Below are 22,643 nucleotides of genomic sequence, written 5' to 3'. Positions count from 1 at the left end.
TGGGTTCTTGTGTGTGTCGTAGCTGTTCAACGAGCTGCTGCAGGATCAGGGTCCACATTTGGATCGGACCTCATCCCATGTGAGTGGCATCAAGGAGCTGGCTCGGCGTTTCGCCCTCACTTTTGGTCTTGATCAGATCAAGACCAGAGAGGCCGTAGCTACATTGCACAAGTAAGTACACCGGGTTCGCGTGATGAATCAGCAGCATAGTGGGGCAACTATACTAAAACATGCAACTGACACTAACTGGACTCTGTCTTTGAAATAAAATGTACTCAGGATTACTCAGTTATTTTTTTAATAGAAAAAATAAGTGTAAAACTCATTCTAAATCAGCTGCCTCTGCATGTTGCCAGGCTGCTCCTCAGCAGTGTGTGTGCACACAGACACTGTGTTTTGTCAGTTTCAGATGTTTGAAAGGAAGTGCAAAGCCTGGGAAAGGGGTGGGCAAATGTACAGATGCAAGACTGGCTGGTATTGTGTGTCACTACATTCTTGCCATTTTTTAAGATGGTTATTAGTTCATTAAGTAGCCAATTTTTGGTGTCAAGAATTTTTGTTAAATATTTATTAAAATCAACAGTATGTTGGACAACTTGTGTATTAAACAGCCTGGAAGGCTGTTACAGAGAATTCATTCAACCACTTTCCGAAAACTACCGAGTGTCACCTCACCTCTTGTTTCAATCCCTAGTGTAGATGTTTGATTCAGGGGCCAGAGAAGGTCACACGTGTGTGTCTCTCTGCCTGCCAGAGGCTGCAGCCAGAGCGCAGTGTCTCTCCGTAGAAGATTCAGATGTCATTTAAATACTCAGAAATGGTAAAACAATGGTTTCATCAGCCAGAATACAATTTTAAATTTGCAATTGGGTTATTTCTGGATAGGAGTGAAGACAGAACACATTTAGTTTTGATTTGATTTGATTTTGAATGTGTCTGCCATTGACATTTCCTGGTGGTTTGAGCTGCTGCACAGCACCACACATTATTTTGTAGTTTATTTATACAGTGTTTTAAAAACGAGAACAGTTAGGTCTCCGTGAATAAAAATGTGTATTCACTCAAAATCAGAAAATTTTCAAAGAACACATTTCAGATTTTTAGATTTCAAGCCATATCAGTTCTCTGTACAGTGTTCCAGACAGGTATGTTTCACGTATTCTGAAAGCTGGGATTGTTCTGAACAGTTTAATATGCACCACATGAGAATTATACTGAAAGAAAGTACCTTAAAAAGTGAAAATTACTGAAAGTGGTTACATTGAGAAAGTACCCTGGACCCCAGAGGATTAGTGCATGGGCTTCCCTGGCTAAATATCAGGGGCCATACCATTTTCTATACAGAAGTATTGTGCTGACTTAAAAAAAAAAAGAGACAATAAGCTATGGTAAGCTTCTGAGTAACAGGAACAACTCTACTTTGAAAAGCCCATGAACAGCATTTGTTGTATTCAGCTGTCCGCATCAATGAATCATACAAGGTTCATTACCTACAAAACAAAATGTAAAATGTATTAAACGTTTTACTGCATAATTAACTTCAATAATTTGTCGAAGAGTACATATCAAAGCACTTTGTTCAGCAGATGGTTTCTGTATTGTATTGTATGCACTGAGCTTCTTAAAGATGTGAAAAAAGGTTTCTGCTTCTGTGATTTGACCTGTAGGATGCCAAAAACACTCAAGATGAAATTAGGTTTTTCACAAGTACTTCATTGTCTTTCCTATTTTCTGTCACATTTTTCTACTTTTTGTCTTCCACTTCTTTGTCTGTCTTGTACTCATGTCAGGGATGGTATAGAGTTTGCATTTAAGTACCAGAATCCTCGAGGACCTGAGTTTCCTCCTATAAATCTGGCTTTCCTGGAGGTCCTGAGTGAATTCTCTTCCAAACTAATCCGCCAAGACAAGAAGACTGTGTAAGTACTTCCTTTCATAAGTTTTTTTTATTATTATTTTTATGTAATTTAGAGATTTCTGCAAGTTGCAGTTCTCATCTCAGTTATTTGCATTTTAACTTTAATTTCCAAGTAATTTGCTTGGTTTTGTTGTTGTTGTTTTGTTTTTATTAGATTGGAGGTGCTGCAATTTGTATTCCAGTGCACTTTATATACAAAAAACCCCCAACATACATTTATTATTATTAATAATGATAATAGTAGTAGTAACTGTTTATATAGTGTTTTGCCAAGAATCAATGCACTAAAAATAAACCAGTAATAAAGAATAAATGCTAATATAAACTACAACACTGCTCAAAAATTACAAATATAGAGCTGATAAAAAAACATCGAATGTACTCGTGTTTTTATTGCAGTGTTTCCAGAATTTACTTATTTTGTTCTTTTGGCCTGTCAATTTATAGACCTGGGTTCAAATCCTGTTCATGTTGCCTGTCTGTGTTCTTGGACAGTTATTAAAAATGGGTACCAACCTTGGCTGCTGAAGTAAATGTAGGCATCATTGTAAAGTGCTTTGAGCATCTGCTATATGGGAAAGGTCTATAGAAACGCAGTACCTCTGTCATTACTGTACCACACACTGATGGTTCCTGCGTAAAGCCACTGTTCACTTCTCCACTCGTTTCCATCTACATTGTCCAAACTACATTAAATGACGTCCAATATGCTGTCCAATGCATGTTATATGTCCCTCTGGGTTATTTTTGTAATTTAAAAGTCCTTATGTTCAGTAACGGCACAGGCTGTTGGGTGCTACACTGAGTTCCTAGTCTCCAGAAAAACACTGTTTTAAAACATCCAGAAAAAAGGTGCGACTTCCTATATTCTGCTGTGACTTATGCTTTGGAAAATACGGTATTTACACACATAATTCATCGAGTGAGGATTGTCAGTATTAATAATTCTGTCATGTTGTGTGTCTCAGCCACTCGTACCTGGAGAAGTTCATGTCGGAGTCCATGTCAGAGCGTCGCGAGGACGTGTGGTTGCCGTTGATCTCCTACAGGAATAGCCTGCTGACAGGAGGAGATGAAGACCACATGTCTGTCACCTCGGGCTCCAGCAGCAAACCTGGCTCAGTCCGCAGCAAGAAGGGCCGGCCGCCACTGCACAAGAAACGCATAGAGGGTGAGCACAAAAACCAGCATGTGTTTACGGTTGCAAAACGCTGTGTTTATCATTCCCGTGCACGTGTTTTCAGAAGAGACCAGTGTCGAGGGCTCATGGATGATGCGTAATGACACCCTGCAGACACCAGGGGCACTGCAGACTCCTCAGCTCACCTCAACAGTGCTCAGAGAAAACAGACCGGCAGAACACATGCCAGACCCGGACTCAGAGCCCGGTTCGGAGAACGACTACGTGCACAAGTCAGTGCGCACACACAGGACTCAGTAACTTCATAAAGCAAATTAATCGAAGGTAGAGTTTGTTGACCTCCAGTGTTTGTCTGCAGTCCTCAGATGCAGATGTCGTGGCTCGGCCAGCAGAAGATGGAGGAAGTGAACAGGAAGGACCGGACGAGCATGAACTACATCAAGTCACGCAGCAATCAGGGGGTCCGGCAGACTGTGTAAGTCTGTGGGGGGGCTTTAAACCAGCAGTCTGTGTAAAAGGGTTTGGCATTTTAACAGATGTCATTAGCTGAAGCTGAATTCACAAATGTTTTGTGAAAGATTTCCCGTACAGAACACATTGGTTTTTTTTTTTAAAAGAAAAAAAAAAAGATTACAGGGGAAAAGAGGAATTCGTTGAAATGTTCCACAGATAACCGAAAAGCTGCTAATGTATTTTTGTCCAGTCGTGGCCTAATGGAGGATGACGCAGAGCCCATCTTCGAGGATGTGATGATGTCATCACGAGGTCAGCTGGAGGACATGAACGAGGAGTTTGAAGACACGATGGTCATCGACCTGGTGAGTGACATTGTTTTGTTGCTACAGGATCATTATCACTTTACTTTTACAGCCCGCAAATGCAAATAAAGCATCCAAAGGATGCAAAAATAATAAAAACAAAGTTTAATACACAAATGTCAGGAAATATAAAGGTATAAATAAAAATGAGTTAGAAATCAAAATTTAAAACATGTAGATGAGATAAAACAACTATTTAAACACAAAGGATTATGGGTTTTTCTTTTGTCATACTCTTGTCTTTCCTTTCTAGCCTCCATCTAGGAACAGACGCGAGCGAGCAGAGTTAAGACCAGACTTCTTTGATTCTGCAGCAATGATCGAAGACGAGTCTGTAAGTCAAACTTTCACTTTGTCATGAGCTGTTGACAGTAGAAGTCACTATTTATCGAGTTCGAAGGTACAGTTGGAACACAAATTCCTCCGAGTGCCAAGGAGGGGTTTAGCTTTAAGTATTAAGGCCTTTGTGACATCATAAAGCTTGTTAAAATTTACCCAAAATGTAATACTGCATTCCATATACATTCAGAAGTGGGAAGTCATAATTTGAAATGATCTTTTTCAACTGCCACACCTCTTTGATGTGTTAAAGGGGTGGGGGAGCGGCAAATATTTCACTTAATTGAAGAACTAGAAGAGCAAAAAAAAAAAAAAATCTATTTTAATCCACTGTTAACCAACATAATTTCTGGAATGATGTGAAAATGCAAGTTACAGAATATGTCATATGTATCCTGGTCTACCAATGATGAATAAGATAATAGTGCTGTGCGTTTTTGTGCTGTGTCAATTGTTTTATTTCTACTTCAGTTTTACGCATTTTCTTTTGGGGGGGGGTGGGGGGCACTTTCTGTCATAATTAAAGTCAAAATTCTATGATGATGATACTGACCAAGATTTCCATTGGAGGATCAGAGAAGCCCCACCCCCACCATTACATCATTTCTGACGTTGCTGCAAGATGTTAGTCACAGCGGCTTGTCCCTGTATTTTAATCCACATGGATCAAATTCTAAAATAGTTTTTGTCCAACGTGAATTTTGATCATATTAGCGATATAAGATTGTGAATCCTTGACTTGAATATGAAAGAACAAAATTATATTGTGCCAAAGAAAATCTTTGTTTAAACGGTTAAAAACAAATTGAAGGGGCGGCACCTTTAAGAATCAGACAGCTGTATCTCTAATTTTTTAAATTTTGGATTTCGTGCCAAGTAATAATTCACTTTTGGTCTTAACAGCTGTTCTCTAGCCCAGAGTTCATTTCACCACAAAATTTTATCTAAATGCTTTTCCTGCTTTCTTGATTTATTATGTATGTGCACACTGATGAGGGGCTTTGACCTCTGACCTCCTTTGTTAGTTGGCGCGGTCCTTCTGCATGTGAGATTTTCCGGCTATAAATAGAAGTTAAGTGCAAGAGATGGAGTCTCTGACAGTATCTCATGTTGTTCCAGGGTTTCACCATGCCCATGTTCTGATCTGTGCAAGAGGCAAAAACCCTGAGACCACGATCAACAACAGGCATGAACAGAAGCGTTTTGGGGACATTTGACCCAGATTAGCTGCCAGTCAGACTCTTAAGAAGAAAAACATTGAAGTACTTTTCTCTTCCTGTAAGACACAATGCAAAGATGTTTGTAAAGATGGTCTTCTGGTGGATGTTGGAGCTTCCTTGGAATCCTTAAATGTAGATCCACTCGACTCTGTGAAGCAGGCCGGAGGATGCAGATTCTCCACAATCCACTTATTCCAGAGCTTCATCCTGCTCCTGTTCTTCCGGTTTAGCTGAGGGCATTGTGGGTCTGTAATCCTGCAGCCGGCCCATGAGTGCTCCAGCTTTCCTGATTCCCTGTTCTGCAGATGTACAGCTGTTTGGTAACGCTGTCCAGCCCCGCCCACTTAGGTTTGCTGTTGCACTTCGACCCGTCTGGTTCCATCCTGCACAGAGAGGACCTGAAACCTAAATGTTCTCCGTCTCTGCACTTCTGACCATCTTCGGACACCTCCCTCCTCTCTGACCACGGCTGAACAGTCACACATGCACGCAAAATTCCGCAACTGTAGGCCGACTAACAGGAAGTGATGTAACCGTCTTGTGTGTGTGTGCGTGATGTTAAGGCAAACGAGTGTTGTCATTTGATGATTGTGTGACAGTGAGCCACGCCCCTGACCTCAAACAAACACCCCGCCCTCTTGGAAATATTCTTCACACTCCTCCGAATGACAGCTTTTTGAAATAAAAGGTTTAAAAGAGAAACATATTTTGAATCCTGTAGCTTTAGTACTGATGTTTTAAATCAAGTGTGATTTTTGGTTTCATCTGTTTGTACAGCTTTTTCTTGGAATATGTATCTTGTTCGTTGCCAAATTGTGGCCTAAATTCTAATATTCAAACCCCACCTGTAACTCACATCTAAAGGTTACCATGCTCAGATTGTTGCTATGGGATACCAGCTTTTAAGCGCTGTATGGTCTGATTGTAATTGTTTAAGTATTATTACGACAGATTTTCTCTTTAGGTTCAGTCACCTGCTGTGGTTTGTTCAATATTCCAGGTTAAACTAAGTTTCTACACTTGCAAAGCGTTAGCAGGCACAGCAAACGATTTGTCGTTATCCGTGTTCATATCCAGTGCAGTGACGAGTCTGATGGATTTGTTTGAATGTGTCCAGCCAGCTTTTTAATCCACCCACTGTTTAATCGTTTTTAAACATTTCCCGTTGGCTGGCTTAGCAGTCCTCCTGTAAATATCAGAGACAATGGGATCTTTCTGCAGTGCAGTTGACATCAGTTGCTCTAAAAGCCTGTTTTTTTTTTTTTTTCTTTTCCTGTGACCTTTAAAATCTTTTTAATAAAATAAAATCTGTACTCCGTTTATTGACCAGTGTTTCAGAACTTTTGTCAAATCTGTACACTGATGGAAAACAGTGTCCTGCAGTTTCACCTGCTTGCTCATATTTAATAGTTATTCTTAAAGTATTTCAGTCCCGTCACATCCATGTTTTAAAACAACAAATTAAGGTTACTCCGTTGAAATTTTTAAAAACAAAAACGCTTAGCCTGCACTGTCCCACGGCACCCTGCACAAATTGACAATTGACACTTTCCATAGAAGGTTTATACAGACTACAATTTTTTGTTTGTTTTTTTTTACCCTAAAGTCAGTAGGCTTCTTGGGCTCAGTTTACCTAACATGCATACCAGGTTTGGTGACAATCAAGTAGTTAAGTTACTGCACTCGCAAGATTTTTTTTTTTTTTTTACAAAGTACGCTCCAGTGACCTTGACCTTTTGATTCCCCCCCCCCCCCCCCCAAACCAATAGGTTGCTATGTGTAATGTATATACCAGGTTTGGTCAACGCTGGGCCAAGTATAACTGATCTAATCTCACTCAAGTGGAATACTGTATGACTGATTCCTCGCACATAATGGCATCCAGCTCACTGGCTGCATTGTGGTTTAAAAAAAAAAAAAAAAAAGCCAAAATAATAGAATGCATAAGTACCCTTTAGTATAGCTAAATCATCACTTTTGTGGATACATTAACATTGATCCATGTTGATGAATAGGTCCTGGACTTGATTTCCATCAGTGATTAAGAAACAGATTAGATCTGTTAATGCAGGCAGACCTAGGCTGCTACAACCACAAAAGCCTATAAACTAATTATTGTGGGTGGGCTACTCCATTTTTGAGAACTACTCATACTTACCCGAGACATATTTATAACGGTTCCATACCATTTGTACTTTTTAAAAATCATTGTAACATTGACTGAACTGGAAGTGTTCATGTATCAGTGTCTGAAGAAAACTCAATTTTAATAGTAATATTAAGATTTAACAGCCCCTTCGGCTGCTCCCTTGTTTGCACTCAGGGTCGCTACAGCAAATCTAAGGTGGATCCTGTGTGTTGAATTGTCACAAGTTTTACACCAGAAGCCCTTCCCGACACAACTTTACATTATATGGAGAAATGTGGCAGAGGTGGGGATTGAACCAGGAAGCTTCCGCACTGAAACCAAGTACACTAACCACTATTCCAAAGCGTACACATACTTATGCATTCCATTATTTTGGCTTTGATGTTTGTGTCATGTAATGATTTTTTTCACTGAATTCAAAGGGTTGTTTTAAAAGAAGCCTGTTTTCCCTCATGGCATTGAAATATTAAAATGTGAAAAAGCCCAAAGGTGTGTAGTTTACATGTCCACTGTATCTGACAGATCTCTAAAAACCCTCAGGTACTTTCCTCTGCTGAAAGTTCTCAGAAGGTGGGGCTCATATTTGACCTATAAAAAGAAAAATGTGTAAGTGCAATAAACTGTGATAAGGGGGAACTTAAATGGGTGAACAAACTGTTGTATTAGCACACCAAAGAATGTTACTTTATTCTTTTCAACTTTAGAACTGCATAATTTAAAACACATTTGCACAGGAGAAGATTCAACATTTTATTTTACATCCAGCAGAACAGATCCTGCCAGGGGGAAAAGGCACAGCTTGTTTGTTCTTCTACATCTTGCCTTGACCTAGAACGGCAGAGTGGAAACAACCAGAAACACATGATGAAGACAGACGTGTTTAACAGCCACCTATATTCTCTGCCATCAAATTCACACCTTTGGACACCTCTTCATTCCAAATGTACAACAATAATGTCCAATGTGGTCACTACTTGTGTGAAAAATCAGTGAGCCTGCTGTTTTCCTCAACATCCATGTTCGATGACATATCGGCGGTAAAGCTCAACACATCATAAATTACGGTTAAAACTGGCGGCAACTCCACCAGCTGTTCCTCACAGCTACTTTTAACAGATCACAGTTTTGAGTTTCAAAAGCATCAACCACGAGCTTGGCTGCGCTCAGAAAAGTTGTATGTTTAAGTGCTACAAACACTGGAGTGGTGAATAAAAAGATGGGAGGAGAAATGTTCAGATCTATGACAGTTGGCCCACATTTATTGCTATTGTTGATCCGAATGCCAAGAAGCCCACGGCGACTCAACGTGGGCATGTTCAGAGAGGGATGTTTGCGTGTTTCTTCCAGGGGTTGATCTGCTTCTTGCTGGCCAGCACCTCCAGATCTCTGCAGATTTTCTTACGAGTGCTCGCTGGTTCGATGATGTCGTCCACAAACCCTGCGGCAGAAGTGCGGCGAGTCAGAAAGTTTGACATCATACAGATAACGCCATTTTCAAACAATGAAGGCAACGCCACTGTTTGCCAGGAGAAACTTCATTAAAAGTGTGTTTTTTTAACGAGAGACATATCACCCCCCCAACAGACCAATAATACAAACTGTTGGGGGGATCGCTCAAGTACACCCTTATGTTAAATATGAATGAATCTAGTCAACTGGTTCTTGAGATATTGCACTAACAAGCGAAGAAGAACAGACAGGCGGACATGCTCATCGTTATATCCCCCAAAATATTCAATTTACCTCTGACAGCAGCAGGAAACGGGTTTGCAAACTTCTCTACATATTCGGCCTCTGCCTGCGCCTGGTCCTCCTTTCCCCTGAAGATTATCTGAACAGCGCCCTGGCACAAAAAAAAAAAAAAAATAACCTTCTTACTCATCAGTGGCTAAAGGTGCCCAGAAATGAGCAGACTTCCAGATGTGAATATTAACACCAGACACTGCTGCGTCAACGTGGTGTGTTTGAGCTGGGACAGGTTGTATTTAAGACTGCTAACCACCTTTAGTGTGTTGCACACTAAATGCAGGTGATAACACTTTCTTTTAACCGTAACTGGTGCCGGTTTTCTTTTGGGGGGGGGGGGGGAGAGACTGTCCGCAGAGGAAAAGATGAAAAAGCGAGAAGTGTGTTTTGGTCCCAATATGGATATTTCGGAAGATTTTCTCATGGATAGTACGACAATGAACAGCAGCTAAAGCAGCCAGCTTGATGAGGACGCACTGCTGAATTTGGACAGCAGCGCGCATGCCATCCGACAGGTCAAAAGTTAAGTGAGCCAACTTTTTATGTACGCGTTACGTGTTGTGTATCTCAGTAAAAAGTGATAATAATGCAAATAACATGCTGTTGTCGTGCGCTGTGCATTTTCTGAGTCCCTCCGTTCACGCCCAGTTGCCCAAAATGACAGATATTATATATCTGTCATTTTGGGCAACTGGGCGTGAACGTCGGGCCTCTGAAAATGCATACCGCCCTCCAAAAGCATGTTATTGTATTATTACTTGTTAGTTATTTACAAGTAAATATAATGCAATGCTAAAATACCCTTGACCGTATGAGCATAACAACAGGAAACAGAATGTGACCTTTTGACCTCTTAAAATAGGTCAAAGTTAGCCTTTTTTTTTTGTTTGTTTACTTGTCCAGGGTCTGTGTCCCAAGAATGTTCCCTGTGAATTTGAAGACCCTGGTAGTAATAGGACTGGAGTTATGCTGAGTACAGACAGAAACAAGGCCTTTGGAATACCCGATGGCCATATTTTGGTCTCAGGTAAAAAAAAAAAATACTGTTAAAAAGAGAAAAGGTGTTTTCATTATTTTTAAATATTATTTTACAATGGTTACTTTCTCTAACACATTTAATTGTATGAAAGTAAATCATATATGAGCTGTTCTCGTATAAACATGTCCTTCCTATATTAATTTATGGCCCTTCAAAGAAAATTTAGGTGCTGCTGTTCGGAATCCATGTTCCTAATCTGTGACAGCCTGCCTATAAATATGAGGGGAAGCAGGTTCAATAAATTAAACAACTGAAATATCTCTGTTTCACTCAACTTTCCATAAATTATTCTTCTTGCTGGAAAGGAATTTTATTTTTACTTCATCTACGGTGTTGATTCTTCTTCATGACTAAGATGTTTAGGTTTTAATTGCTGCTGAAATAATTTAAAAACAAATGAATTGTGTAAATGATTATCTGGGTTAGTAGTAGTATGATTATCTGGGTTAGTAGTAGTAGTAGTACTGCAATACATCACTGGGTTCTGCGGTGGCTGCTCACAGTTTCCGAGCCCCACTGCGCAGAAATGTCTCGTACCTTTAGCCATGCCCTTTGACTAAACCCAACTGACAAGGCGTCGGTGAAAAGATGACGGTGTTTCTACCTTTGCTCCCATGACGGCAACCTCAGCTGTGGGCCAGGCGTAGTTCACGTCTCCTCTCAGGTGTTTGGAGCTCATCACGTCATAGGCTCCCCCGTAAGCCTGGGACGCAAACACACATCATACCTATGGGCTGACATTTAATCTCATCTTTACATCTTCTGCACCAAAACCATTAATTTTCTGCACTGCTGGCACATTTCAAACCACAAACTAAAGCTCCCTCTAAGTCTATCTTAAAGTCTCCTCATTTCATAGGCTTTTACTCGTCTATTCTGGTATCGTGTACAAGCATGCGCACACACCTTCCTGGTGATGATGGTTATTTTCGGAACAGTGGCCTCGGCAAAAGCATACAGCAGTTTGGCGCCGTGTCTGATGATGCCACCGTACTCCTGAGCTGTACCTGTGCAGGAACATCACAGCGATTACATGAGTCTGACAGGTCTGACCACTTGACATACAGTCCTAAATCTGAGCCAGAATGTGGCCACAGTCCACATCATCCGTGGATGAATAAAAAAAAAAAACTTCTTTGCTTGCAATTATTTGCATTATCTCTAATATTTCCTAAATTTCACCAGTTTTTAAGAGTTAAAATTAATGTCAGAAAGTCTGTTGCCGTTTGAATATCTGCCACTCAATGTTCTACAGCATGGTCAAGCGCCCAACACGTTCATTTTGACTCCATTCCAAAATTTTGGACCCGGGAAGACAATATTAATCTATCAAATCAGGCCACAGATAAAACAATACAGCAGTCAAATACAGAAACTGGTAACCTGTAAGGAGGAGAGGCGGACCGTTACACAAGGATTACCTGGTAAAAAACCTGGAACATCCACAAAGGTGATGATGGGAATGTTGAATGCATCACAGAAGCGCACAAAGCGAGCGCCCTTCACAGAGGAGTTAATGTCCAAACAACCTGAAGACCAAATCAGAGGCAGCAGATTAAAGAACCTTCACTATTTTCACCCACTGTGAAGATTAAAATAAACAGATAAATATATTTCCCATTAAATACTGAAAAATGTACCAGCTCAGAACAAAACCACAATGAGACCATTAAAAACTTCACTGTACCATTAATTACTTTACCAAAACCAGCGGTTTTGTAGAAAACATTACAGTGACCAAAATAAATAGATTTCTGATTGTGGAGCGCCTTCTGTTTTACAGGTAAGTAAATTTAAGCATGCCGAACTTGACTGTCTCGGCTGCTCAAGTGGCTAAAGTTTGCATATTTCAGCACCATTTGTTACTGAACACAAATTCAGGTGAGTAATTTGTAAAACTGACAAAGGTTTTATCATCTCCATTCACAGCCCTTGTTTTAATCCTGGTTTGACTTTCCCGTCGTACATTTCGTCCTGTATTTTGCGATATAGTGAGCACCCCGTTTCTCCCTGCAGTTACTTGATTAAATTTTTGTGCTGCTCCATCAGGTCAATGACATCTATGAGATATTACATAAACTAAACAAAATTGCTTTTTCAATTAATGTAGTGCATCCAAGTTTGTGAAATCTTATATTCCATTTTTAAGTTTGAGTCATGCAAGATAACAGCATTTATTGTTTTTTTGAGTTATTGTCTGTACAAGCTTGCTGGGTTTGACTGACCCACATAATCATCTAGGACTGTGCAATATGGCAAAATTTAAAAAAATAAAATTGTTAAAGCATCCACTGCCTCCTGTCAGGCTTCCCTTCAAGGCCACACCTCCAAAACACAAACAGAAAGCACTGCCTATTCGCTGGAGGGACAGGGTGAGAAAGCACTTACAAACTTTTAATTTCTCAATGTTTCATGGGATGAAACTTGATACAGAGCCTTGGGCTCTTTAGGGACCGACTGCAAGCAAGGTGTGCACTTGCTGTATCCCATGCTTAAAATGAGAGCGCTTTGCAAGTTGTAATTCACAACATGAAATACATGAAAGAGCAAAATATGAAATGACAGATGTTTTTCTATCACCACACAATAGTGTCACATTGCACAGTCGTACTTGTAAAGTATTTTCTATTCAAACCCTCAACTGTTACACAGGGAAAATAACAGACTCCATTAAAAATCATGAAAAGGTGGTATCACTAGAAATATTGTAATTAAAACAATATAAAGTACATAACCATGATTCTCGATCACTTTTTTCCTCACCAGAAGCCACTTTTGGCTGGTTACCAACGATGCCTACGGTGCGTCCATTCATCCGGGCGAATCCCACAACAATGTTCTTTGCAAAGTTGGGCATGATCTCGAAGAAGTCCCTCTCATCCACAATCTGGAACCGATGGAGATACAGAAAGAAACTTTAGCAATTTAAATGAAACATGACTGCACAAACCATAAGTCGATGTGTGCGCATTACCGCATGAATGATATCCAACATGTCGTAGGCTTTCGTTGACTCCAACGGAACAATGGTGTCCAACGCAGGTACCAATCGATCACTGAAAGAAGAACAAAGTTCCACATGAGCTGTGAAGCAATTGCTCTGTAAAGTGCAGGTTAAGCTGATTGGTTACCTGGAGTCGTGGCACTCCCTGATAGGGGCAGGGTCCTGATTGCTAAGAGGCAAGAAACTGAAGAATTCCCGCAGATTGAGCAGAGCTTCGACATCATTCTCAAAGGCCCGGTGAGCCACACCTAAGAAGAAAAGGTCAAACAATTCTTCAACCCTGAAACACATTATATCACCATCTGATGTCTCTTTAAAATACAGGGCCAATCTCAGGCCCAAATGAAGGGTTGACACATCAATATGACCAGTAATCCAGGATCAGAATTCCTAATGGATTTGATGAAAACAAATCAAAACAATGCAGATGAAAAGAGCCAAAACAGTTACTGCTGCCACACATACACACCATCCCCATTCTCTGATTACTGGGTCTGAAGATGAGGAAACAACGAGTTTTACAACCAACCTGCCCAGAAATGCAAAACATTTAAGACCCCACACACAAAAACAGACTTGCACTTGATAAGAAGCTTTTACACACAAACTGACCGGACACTGTGGTGTGCGTCTTTGCTCCTCCGAGCTCCTCTTGCGTCACATCTTCGTTGGTGACAGACTTCACAACATCAGGTCCTGTGATGAACAGATACGATGTGTCCTGCACACGCAGACATGAGTCAGGAGCAACATTTAGTTTATAGCACTGGTTTTAATGTTTACTACGCCAGAAAACAACTGGAAATGTTCATTTTTTTTAAATATACAATTTCAGTTTGACTCTTGAAAATGCACAATCACAAAACTGACCAGACATGGGGCCAAATACAAAAGTATTTGTATTTGAAAATACTTAAATACATTTTTTGGAGTATTTGTATTTTCTGATTTTGAATTCAAAGTATTTGTATTTCAAATACATCGCCGATCCCAAGTATTTCCAAATACTTCTACAAATACTTTTCAAACTTGGGAATCTCTGTGACACTGTGTTGAATATAGACTGTGATAGTTTGATTATTGCCTGTGATATTATAATAGTGAATTTGTGATAAAACATTCAATCCTTATCAATAGTATTTGGTCATGCTATTTTCACAATAAATTGTCACCGGTTTATCAGTTTTTGTGTTGATTTGTTGTTTATAGTTCATAGAAAGTATTTGTATTTGTAATACTCAAAATACAAAGTATTTGTATTTGAAAAAGTACAAAGTATTTGTATTTGTAATTAAAAAAAATCTAAAGTATTTGTATTTAAATACAATGCAAAGTATCTGACCCCATGTCTGAAACTGACTAAAGTTTTAACCACATCTGTGCAGCCGTCTACCTTAACCATGAAGGTAAAGTCTGTCAAGGCGGGGGAGTAGACGGCCCCTCCTGCACAGGGACCCATGATGAGGGAGATCTGAGGGACAACACCAGAAGCCAACACATTCCTCTGGAAAAGAAATAAGCGTACACACTGTCAATATTTCTTATTTAGCATCTCCAAAAATCTGATGTAATATTCTGAGTATGCGTGGTTACAGATTCCTTCTGACCAAACATCCAGTTAAAACAGATTATGGTAAAAACCCAGGATCATAGAACGTGATGCACAGTGCAGTTGGTACAAAGACTGCAGCTTTGTCAAAGCTGACTGAGTTAGTCTGATAAGTAACCATACCTTAATTTCTGATCATCAAATTAAGAAGCAGTTTTAAGTATTTTTTGATACAATGGCCAAACCATACCAGGAATATATCTGCATATCCAGCTAGAGATTCCACCCCTTCCTGGATCCGGGCTCCTCCAGAGTCGTTCAACCCAATAACCGGGGCTCCCACAGTCATGGCCTGGTCCATGATCTGAGCACAGGATGTTTATTAATCATGACACCAAAAACAGCACTCAGACATAATTTTCTTGTAACTGGCAAAAAATCTGGCATAATAAAGACAACAACATGATGGGAGCCCCCCCCCACAATGTGCACAGCTCCTGCACATGCCCCTGCAAAATGGATCGAACTCCACATGCAAGCATTGATTTCAAACTGTGAAAATTCTACGATATTATTTCTCCTACTTTAAGTAACCAACCTTGCAGATCTTCTGTGCATGAGCTCCAGACAGACTGCCACCAAACACTGTGAAGTCCTGAGAGAAACAGAAAACATTACACAAGTCAAACTAAATTGATGACGAGTATCCACATTTCCAAATCATGAAAACAGCACGTCATACCTGACTGAAGACGTAGACGAGTCTGCCGCTGATCCTGCCGTGGCCTGTCACCACACTGTCACCTGGGAACTAAGAGGCAAAGAGAAGGTGTAAGAAGGAGGAGACGATAAATACTTTATTAATCGAGCAAGTAACTTTTGTTTTTTGTATGATTATTATTCCTCAAGCGCTGTCTGAGCTGTGCACAGTATGTGACCTTGTTTGAATCCTTTTCCATTCCAAAATCAGAGCAGCGATGCTCCACAAACATGTCTGACTCCACAAAGGATTTGGGGTCCAACAACAGCTCCACTCGCTCTCTGGCTGTCAGCTTACCCTGCAAACACACACACACACACACACACACGTTAGACAAAACCACCATACTCTAACTCATTTTATTGATCAACACCTAGCAAGAAGAGCTAAGAATTTGTTAACAGAAAGTCTTCACATATCCAAAACATTCTGCATATAACAATTTATCTGCCAGTACATAAGGTGCTCTCCAAAAGTATTGGGCCCCTTGGTATTTCTTTATTTTTAACATGTATTTCCAATTATATTGACAACAAACAAAACAAATCAAATCAATTTTATTTATATTGCGCCAAATCACAACAAACAGTTGCCCCAAGGCGCTTTATATTGTAAGGCAAAAGCCATACAATAATTACAGAAAAACCCCAACAGTCAAAAGGACCCCCTGTGAGCAAGCACTTGGCGACAGTGGGAAGGAAAAACTCCCTTTTAACAGGAAGAAACCTCCAGCAGAACCAGGCTCAGGGAGGGGCAGTCTTCTGCTGGGACTGGTTGGGGCTGAGGGGAGAGAATCAGGAAAAAGACATGCTGTGGAAGAAAGCAGAGATCAATCACTAATGATTAAATGCAGAGTGGTGCATACAGAGCAAAAAGAGAAAGAAACACTCAGTGCATCATGGGAACCCCCCCAGCAGTCTAAGTCTATAGCAGCCCCCAGCAGTCTAAGTCTATAGCAGCATAACTAAGGGATGGTTCAGGGTCACCTGATCCAGCCCTAACTATACGCTTTAGCAAAAAGGAAAGTTTTAACCCTAATCTTAAAAGTAGAGAGGGTGTCTGTCTCCCTGATCCGAATTGGGAGCTGGTTCCACAGGAGAGGAGCCTGAAAGCTGAAGGCTCTGCCTCCCATTCTACTCTTAAAAACCCTAGGAACTACGTACAAGTAAGCCTGCAGTCTGAGAGCGAAGCGCTCTATTGGGGTGATATGGTACTATGGAGGTCCCTAAGATAAGATGGGACCTGATTATTCAAAACCTTATAAGTAAGAAGAAGAATTTTAAATTCTATTCAAAAAGGGAAAACGAATCATCATACGAGATTATTTTTCCATCCAATTAAAAAAAAACCTGTCCTTACTCCTTATAGACTTTACATACTCAGTCCACTTTCACCAGGTTTTGTTGAACTTGTCCATTTGAATTCTAACCTTGAATGAGAGTCTTTCCATAATATAAATTTCTTTTGTAATGTTGATCTACTCATTGATAGTTGGAGGGTCTGGTTTAAGCCACTTCCTGGTTATGGCTTTCTTACTCGCTGCCAAACGCATCCAGAGCAATCGCTTATCCTCTTTACCCCAGTTTGTAACATTAACCTTTCCCAAATAAACATTTTCACAATTATAAAGGTATTTTACATCCAAATGCATTATTAATATGTTCACATATCTGTAACCAATAAGGTCTTAAAACGGATCAGTCCGAAAAAATGTGGAAATGATCGGCACCTGAAGGATCTCCAGAACGAGTCTCCACTGCCTTGATGTCTCTTCTGAATCGGTGTGATTAAAAAAAAAAAAAGACCATATTTTTTCCAACCAAACTCACACCATCAGTTCGATCCTGTAATGGACCATTGCAGCCAACATCTCCCATCTTATGTTTGAAATCTGCATATTACCTTCCATTTCCCATCTCCTTTTAATATATTCTGTGTTGGCCTGCTTATTTAGTTGAATGGCTTTGTACAATCTAGATATTAATTTATTGTGTGTGACAGATTTAATCAACGTCAGATAAGTCTGTAATAACCCCAAGTCATTTTTCCCCCAAGCTACTTTTATCTTGTGATCAGAATAGTGTCTAATCTGCAGATATCTATAGAAATCATCTTGACCTAATCCAGAGGTCTCAAACTCATTCCAGAAAGAGCTGAGAAGGTGCAGGTTTCTTTGCAACCACCCACCCCACCAGGTAATTTCACTTAACTGATTCCTCCTGCTCAAAGTGATGTTAATCAGTGAAATCACCTGGTGGAGTGGGTGGTTGCAAAGACAACATGCACTGTCTTAGCCCTTTCTGGAACAGGTTTGAGACCTCTGACCTAATCCATATTTATTCTGTTATATAGGGCTCTGTGAGTAATTCAAAACTCATGAATGCCCCCTTGTGGATGAAAGAGTAGTATGTAGTAAGTCCCTTTGATACACAACTTTTATTTCTCTGAATTATAAGCACACCTGATTCTAGACAACTCTTCTAGTTTGCATAACTCCATTCCAAGATTTCAGTAAAGACTCAACAGAATAGTGAAGAATAGTGAGGAAAGACACCAAGACACCCAGAAAAACGTATAGGCTTCTCTGGCTATGATTAGAGAAATTATGCATAGTGCACCTTTTGCATTTTGTATCCCCAGTTATACAGCTTCAGACTGAAGTGGTATAGAGTTGTGATCATGTGACCGGCATGAAGAGCTGTTAGGATGAGAAGCTGGACAAGTTTCTGACATGAATTTTTTTTTATTGGACTGAGAACTACATGAAGTCTTTTTTTTTGGGGGGGGGGGGGGGGGGGGGGAGTACACAAAGTCAATGCACAGCATCACAGATTACATCATCGCAATTTCGGACTCCAATTTACTGTTAACTGTTACTGTTTACTGTTAAGCACCAGTGGAACACCAAAAGGTAAGTCCCTTTTCTGTTGTTTATGAATGAATAAAATATCAAATTACAAGGATCTATTTTAACCGTTACTTAACAAATAATGAATGTTTTTTCATTCCTTCAATGGCACGAATTCGCCTCGTTGAATGGAACATTTCATCTTTCACCGAATTAAATATTCGTTCCACTGAACTCATAAACATTCATTATTTGCATACTATATTTGCAACAACCAATACATTTTGTATAAACTAAAACTGAATTAATCCAGGAATATCTCAAGATAATATATTAAGTTTACAATTCAGATCTTTATTGCAAGTTGGGCCACAATGCAAACAAGCGCTTTACGCTTTTTTGTGTTACCCTTTATATTTATGTATCCATGTTTATTTAATACATTTTTATACTGTATTATCTGACATGTTTACATTTTATCCGAATATAAATCAAATCATACAATTACTGGTGTAATAATCGTTGTATATTGTTATTCTATATATTGTGACTTTGTGCATTTTTCTTAAGTGGGTGTGTATGCAAGTTGTGTGGTTTGCAACCTGTTTGCAGTGTCATTCTCAAGGCCACTCCAGCTATTCCCGCAGAAACTTTAAGACATGTTTCACTCCCTTCAACCACATGTATAGTTAGAAGTGGTGGGATAAGTTGGCGTTAACATTATTTACCTTTTTGTGTTGGGCATCAATTCTCCTCTGACCTCCGCCGGCGAGCGCCGCCTTCCGTTTCCTATCGATTCTCTCCTTCACAGACAAGTGACTGATGCAGTACCAGCGGCAGTCCCGCTGCGGGCTCGTCTGGACCACAGCAGCAGTGATTGCGCCATGTTTTATTTGCGCAAAACTCCTGGGAAATACCCTGAATCCGTTTATGAGTCCGCAGCTGTTTCTCACCACATTAAGAGCCGCCATCTTCACAGGACTGAGCCTGCGTCTTCTTCTTCTACGGCGTTTAACGGCAGCTGACATCCTTATTGTTGCATTGCTGCCACCTTCTGCATCAGTCCGTTATAACAGCACCAAAATCCCCTCAAGTGTTTTTCAACTATTTAAAACAGGGGTGGGCAATTCATTTTTACAAGGGGCCACATAGGGAACCTGAATTATGTCCAAGGGCCACACCATTGATAACTCAGCTGTCTCCCATTACAAATTTTACAAAAAATTACCTATTTAATAGCTTTTGTAGGTCATTTTTATTATTGTAATAATATGTAAATATACCTAAATAAACCTCTCTAATGATTTGCAACACACAAGCTTGACATTTTTACTATATGTAATAATAATCACAGACCTCATGAGGGCCGGACAGAGACATGCAAAGGGCCGCATGTGGCCCCCGGGCCGCAGTTTGCCCAGGTCTGATTTAAAAAGCCACCACTTCCCACTCCCACTTAACCCTATGTCTGAAATGCTTCCTACAGAAAGTTCTTTCGGTCCTGTTCTTCTAAATTCTGAGAGAAGCTCTAGCCTTTCTCTGGAATATTTGTGAACAGACAAGAACATGTTGCCCTGTCTCTGGAGGACATTTCAAACATATTCCATCCTGATGCTTTCCTAGGAAAAAGAGAGTACTGTTCAAGAAAGTATTAGCCAATTCTCAGTCTAGCAATAATGACTTTATCCTTTCTTTATCCTTTCTTTTCCACTCTCTTCTTTTACAACTATTTGCTGAATCTGTCACTCTACTAGTTATTGAATGAAATAAATGCCTACCCTTTTTGCCATTGCAAGTTAATTTCCCTCCTGACAACACTCATACCCTCTGCTCTGGAGATATTGATACTGATGTCTGTGTTTCTTTCTGTCACAGCTTTTTTGGCCAACCTATCCACTGTCTCATTTGTTGGCATACCTATATGCACTGGAACCCACATCAATGTGATCTCAACCCCTTTCCTTTCCACATCCCTCGTCGCCAAAAGAAGGTCATAAATGAGGTCTTGCCGATACCTGGATGAACCTGTTCCAATACTACAGGGATACTTCTTGTTTACAACCATTGACATCACATCCAAGCATGCGCATTGACGCGGTTGGCAATAATGTGTAGACACCAGGAAAGAGAGAAAGCACACTGGATTTTTTCTGTTCCATGTTCTCTGTTTGTATATGTGACTGTATATTTTGTAATTTACAATAAGCTTCTAAATTAAAAAAAGAAAAAGAAAAGAGAGCACAGTGTCTTCAAGTCATGAATTTAGTGATTGGGTGGTACCAGTTCTTTGTAAGTGGTACCATCCTGTTGGAGACAGACGACAGCCCATTCTGTTTCCTGAAGAGGAAAGTTGTTCCTTCACAGAGGATAAATGACCAACCACATGATCCTTGGGTCTGCTTACACAAATATGTTGCTTCTGTTTAATGTGCTCACTGTATGGCAGGTAAGTGTCAATATCACCCAATATAATATGTGTCGGGCAGCATGGTGGATTAGTGGTTAGCGCTGTTGCCTCACAGCAAGGGGTTCATGGGTTCGATTCCCACCTGTGGCCTTTCTGTGCGGAGTTTGCATGGGTTTCCTCCCACATTTAAAAGACATGCAGGTTGGGTGAATTGGAAACTTTATAATTGTCCAGGTCTCCCTTGTTAAAGCGATCTCAATTTCAATGCGACTAACCTGGTTAATTGAAAAATATCTCATGTCTGAAAGCCATATTAAACTTAAGTGAAAATATTTTGATATACATTTATTCATCATTGTGAATGCCATAAAAACTACACCCATTTGATATTGTAATCTTAGTGATTTTTATCAGATTTTTTTATTACCTCCACCAAGGATGTAATAAAATCATCAGCGTTTATTTATTTGTCTGTCTTGTCTGTCTGTCTGTCTGTCTTTTAGCAGGATTACATCAAAACTACTGCATGGATTTTGACAAAATTTTCACCACAGATAGATATTAGCCCATGGAAGAACCCATAAAATTTTGGAGGTGATCCAAATTCTGGATCAAGTCACACTTTATATGGGCTTTGAAGGATTACTGTTAGCACGATTACTTCAAGACTACTTCATGGATTCTGACCAAATTTGCACAACAGATCGATATTAGGGCATGGAAGACTCCACTGAATTTTGGAGGTGATCCGGATCTGGATTGGCGGATGTCACAAATCTCTGATTGCTGTTGTTGAAAGGTGTATTCATCTGTATGTGTAATAATGATCTTACAATACACTTCTTTTTGCTCTGTAGATCAGTCTGAGGTCAGACAGGAGGTGGAATAGTTGGTCCTCTGGTGTAGTCAGAACAAACTGGAGCTGAAGCCGCTCCAGACTGTGGAGATGATAGTGGACTTCAGGAGAAAGGGTTTTCTTTCATCAAAACATTAAATCTAGGCTTGCATCTCAGATGTACCTTCTGGCAACGTGTAGCTGTATAACTGGTGATACAAAATGCAAAACATGCACTATGCACAATTTCTCCAATCACAGCCACAGCAGCCTGTAACTTCTTCTGGGTTGTCTGGGTGTCTTGGTGGCTTTCCTCACTCTTCTCCTTCTTGCACAGTCACTCAGTTTTTGAGAACTATCTACTCCACATAGATTTACAGAGTGTCATACTGTGTGTATTTCCTCATAACTGATGTAAATAAAGTTCAAGACATTTTCAGTGACTTGGAAATGTTTATGTATCCATCCCCTGACTTGTCTGAAGAAAACTGGAAATTAAACTGATTATTTACAGGTATTATACCAAAGGGGCTAATTACTTATGCAACCCATCATCTTGGCTTTTATATTTTTAATTAATTTATAGAAATTTCTATATTGAGAAGCCTGGTTTACTTTTTGTATTTGGAATGTCATAAACAAATTAAAATGCGTGAAACACCAAGGGGCTGAATACTTTTGCAAGCCACTGTATAATGGAGTAATGTTGTCTGGAGCACAGCATGAAGTCAGATTCTGTTTGTGGGTTTTTAATTCAAGTCAACAAAAGCTTTCCTACTTGATAATTTGTCTGCAATATGTATGGAAGCATGTCACCTTGCACACAGCAAAATGTGTTGACTGGTGGAACCAGAAGACCTTCCAACAGAA

At 39.9% G+C, this 22,643-nt stretch overlaps 2 protein-coding genes across 2 annotated transcripts; one reads left to right on the top strand and one right to left on the bottom strand.

Annotated features, from left to right (window-relative positions):
- On the top strand, window positions 1-6,756 carry LOC117500755 (cohesin subunit SA-1-like). The gene is made up of 8 exons (XM_034159527.1): window positions 1-171; window positions 1,791-1,919; window positions 2,887-3,089; window positions 3,163-3,331; window positions 3,418-3,534; window positions 3,763-3,877; window positions 4,131-4,211; window positions 5,336-6,756. Exons 3-8 carry the CDS (start codon window positions 2,909-2,911, stop codon window positions 5,357-5,359), a joined length of 687 nt encoding a protein of 228 aa, XP_034015418.1. The 5' UTR covers window positions 1-171; window positions 1,791-1,919; window positions 2,887-2,908; the 3' UTR covers window positions 5,360-6,756.
- A 1,486-nt stretch (window positions 6,757-8,242) lies between these two features.
- pccb (propionyl-CoA carboxylase subunit beta) lies at window positions 8,243-19,574 on the bottom strand. Its single transcript, XM_034159519.1, has 15 exons — window positions 19,260-19,574; window positions 15,862-15,981; window positions 15,666-15,734; window positions 15,522-15,578; window positions 15,174-15,287; window positions 14,768-14,878; window positions 13,987-14,095; window positions 13,502-13,622; window positions 13,345-13,426; window positions 13,134-13,257; window positions 11,792-11,899; window positions 11,277-11,377; window positions 10,975-11,073; window positions 9,329-9,428; window positions 8,243-9,023 (listed from the first exon to the last, which is right to left on the bottom strand). The coding sequence occupies exons 1-15, from the start codon at window positions 19,557-19,559 to the stop codon at window positions 8,902-8,904; spliced, it is 1,737 nt and encodes a 578-aa protein (XP_034015410.1). The 5' UTR covers window positions 19,560-19,574; the 3' UTR covers window positions 8,243-8,901.
- Between the last annotated feature and the right edge of the window lie 3,069 nt (window positions 19,575-22,643).

Source organism: Thalassophryne amazonica, chromosome 19 (genome assembly GCF_902500255.1).
Source record: "Thalassophryne amazonica chromosome 19, fThaAma1.1, whole genome shotgun sequence".
NCBI lineage: Eukaryota > Metazoa > Chordata > Actinopteri > Batrachoidiformes > Batrachoididae > Thalassophryne > Thalassophryne amazonica.
Note: the sequence above shows the minus strand (reverse complement) of the source record. Positions and strands in the feature narration are given on the sequence as shown.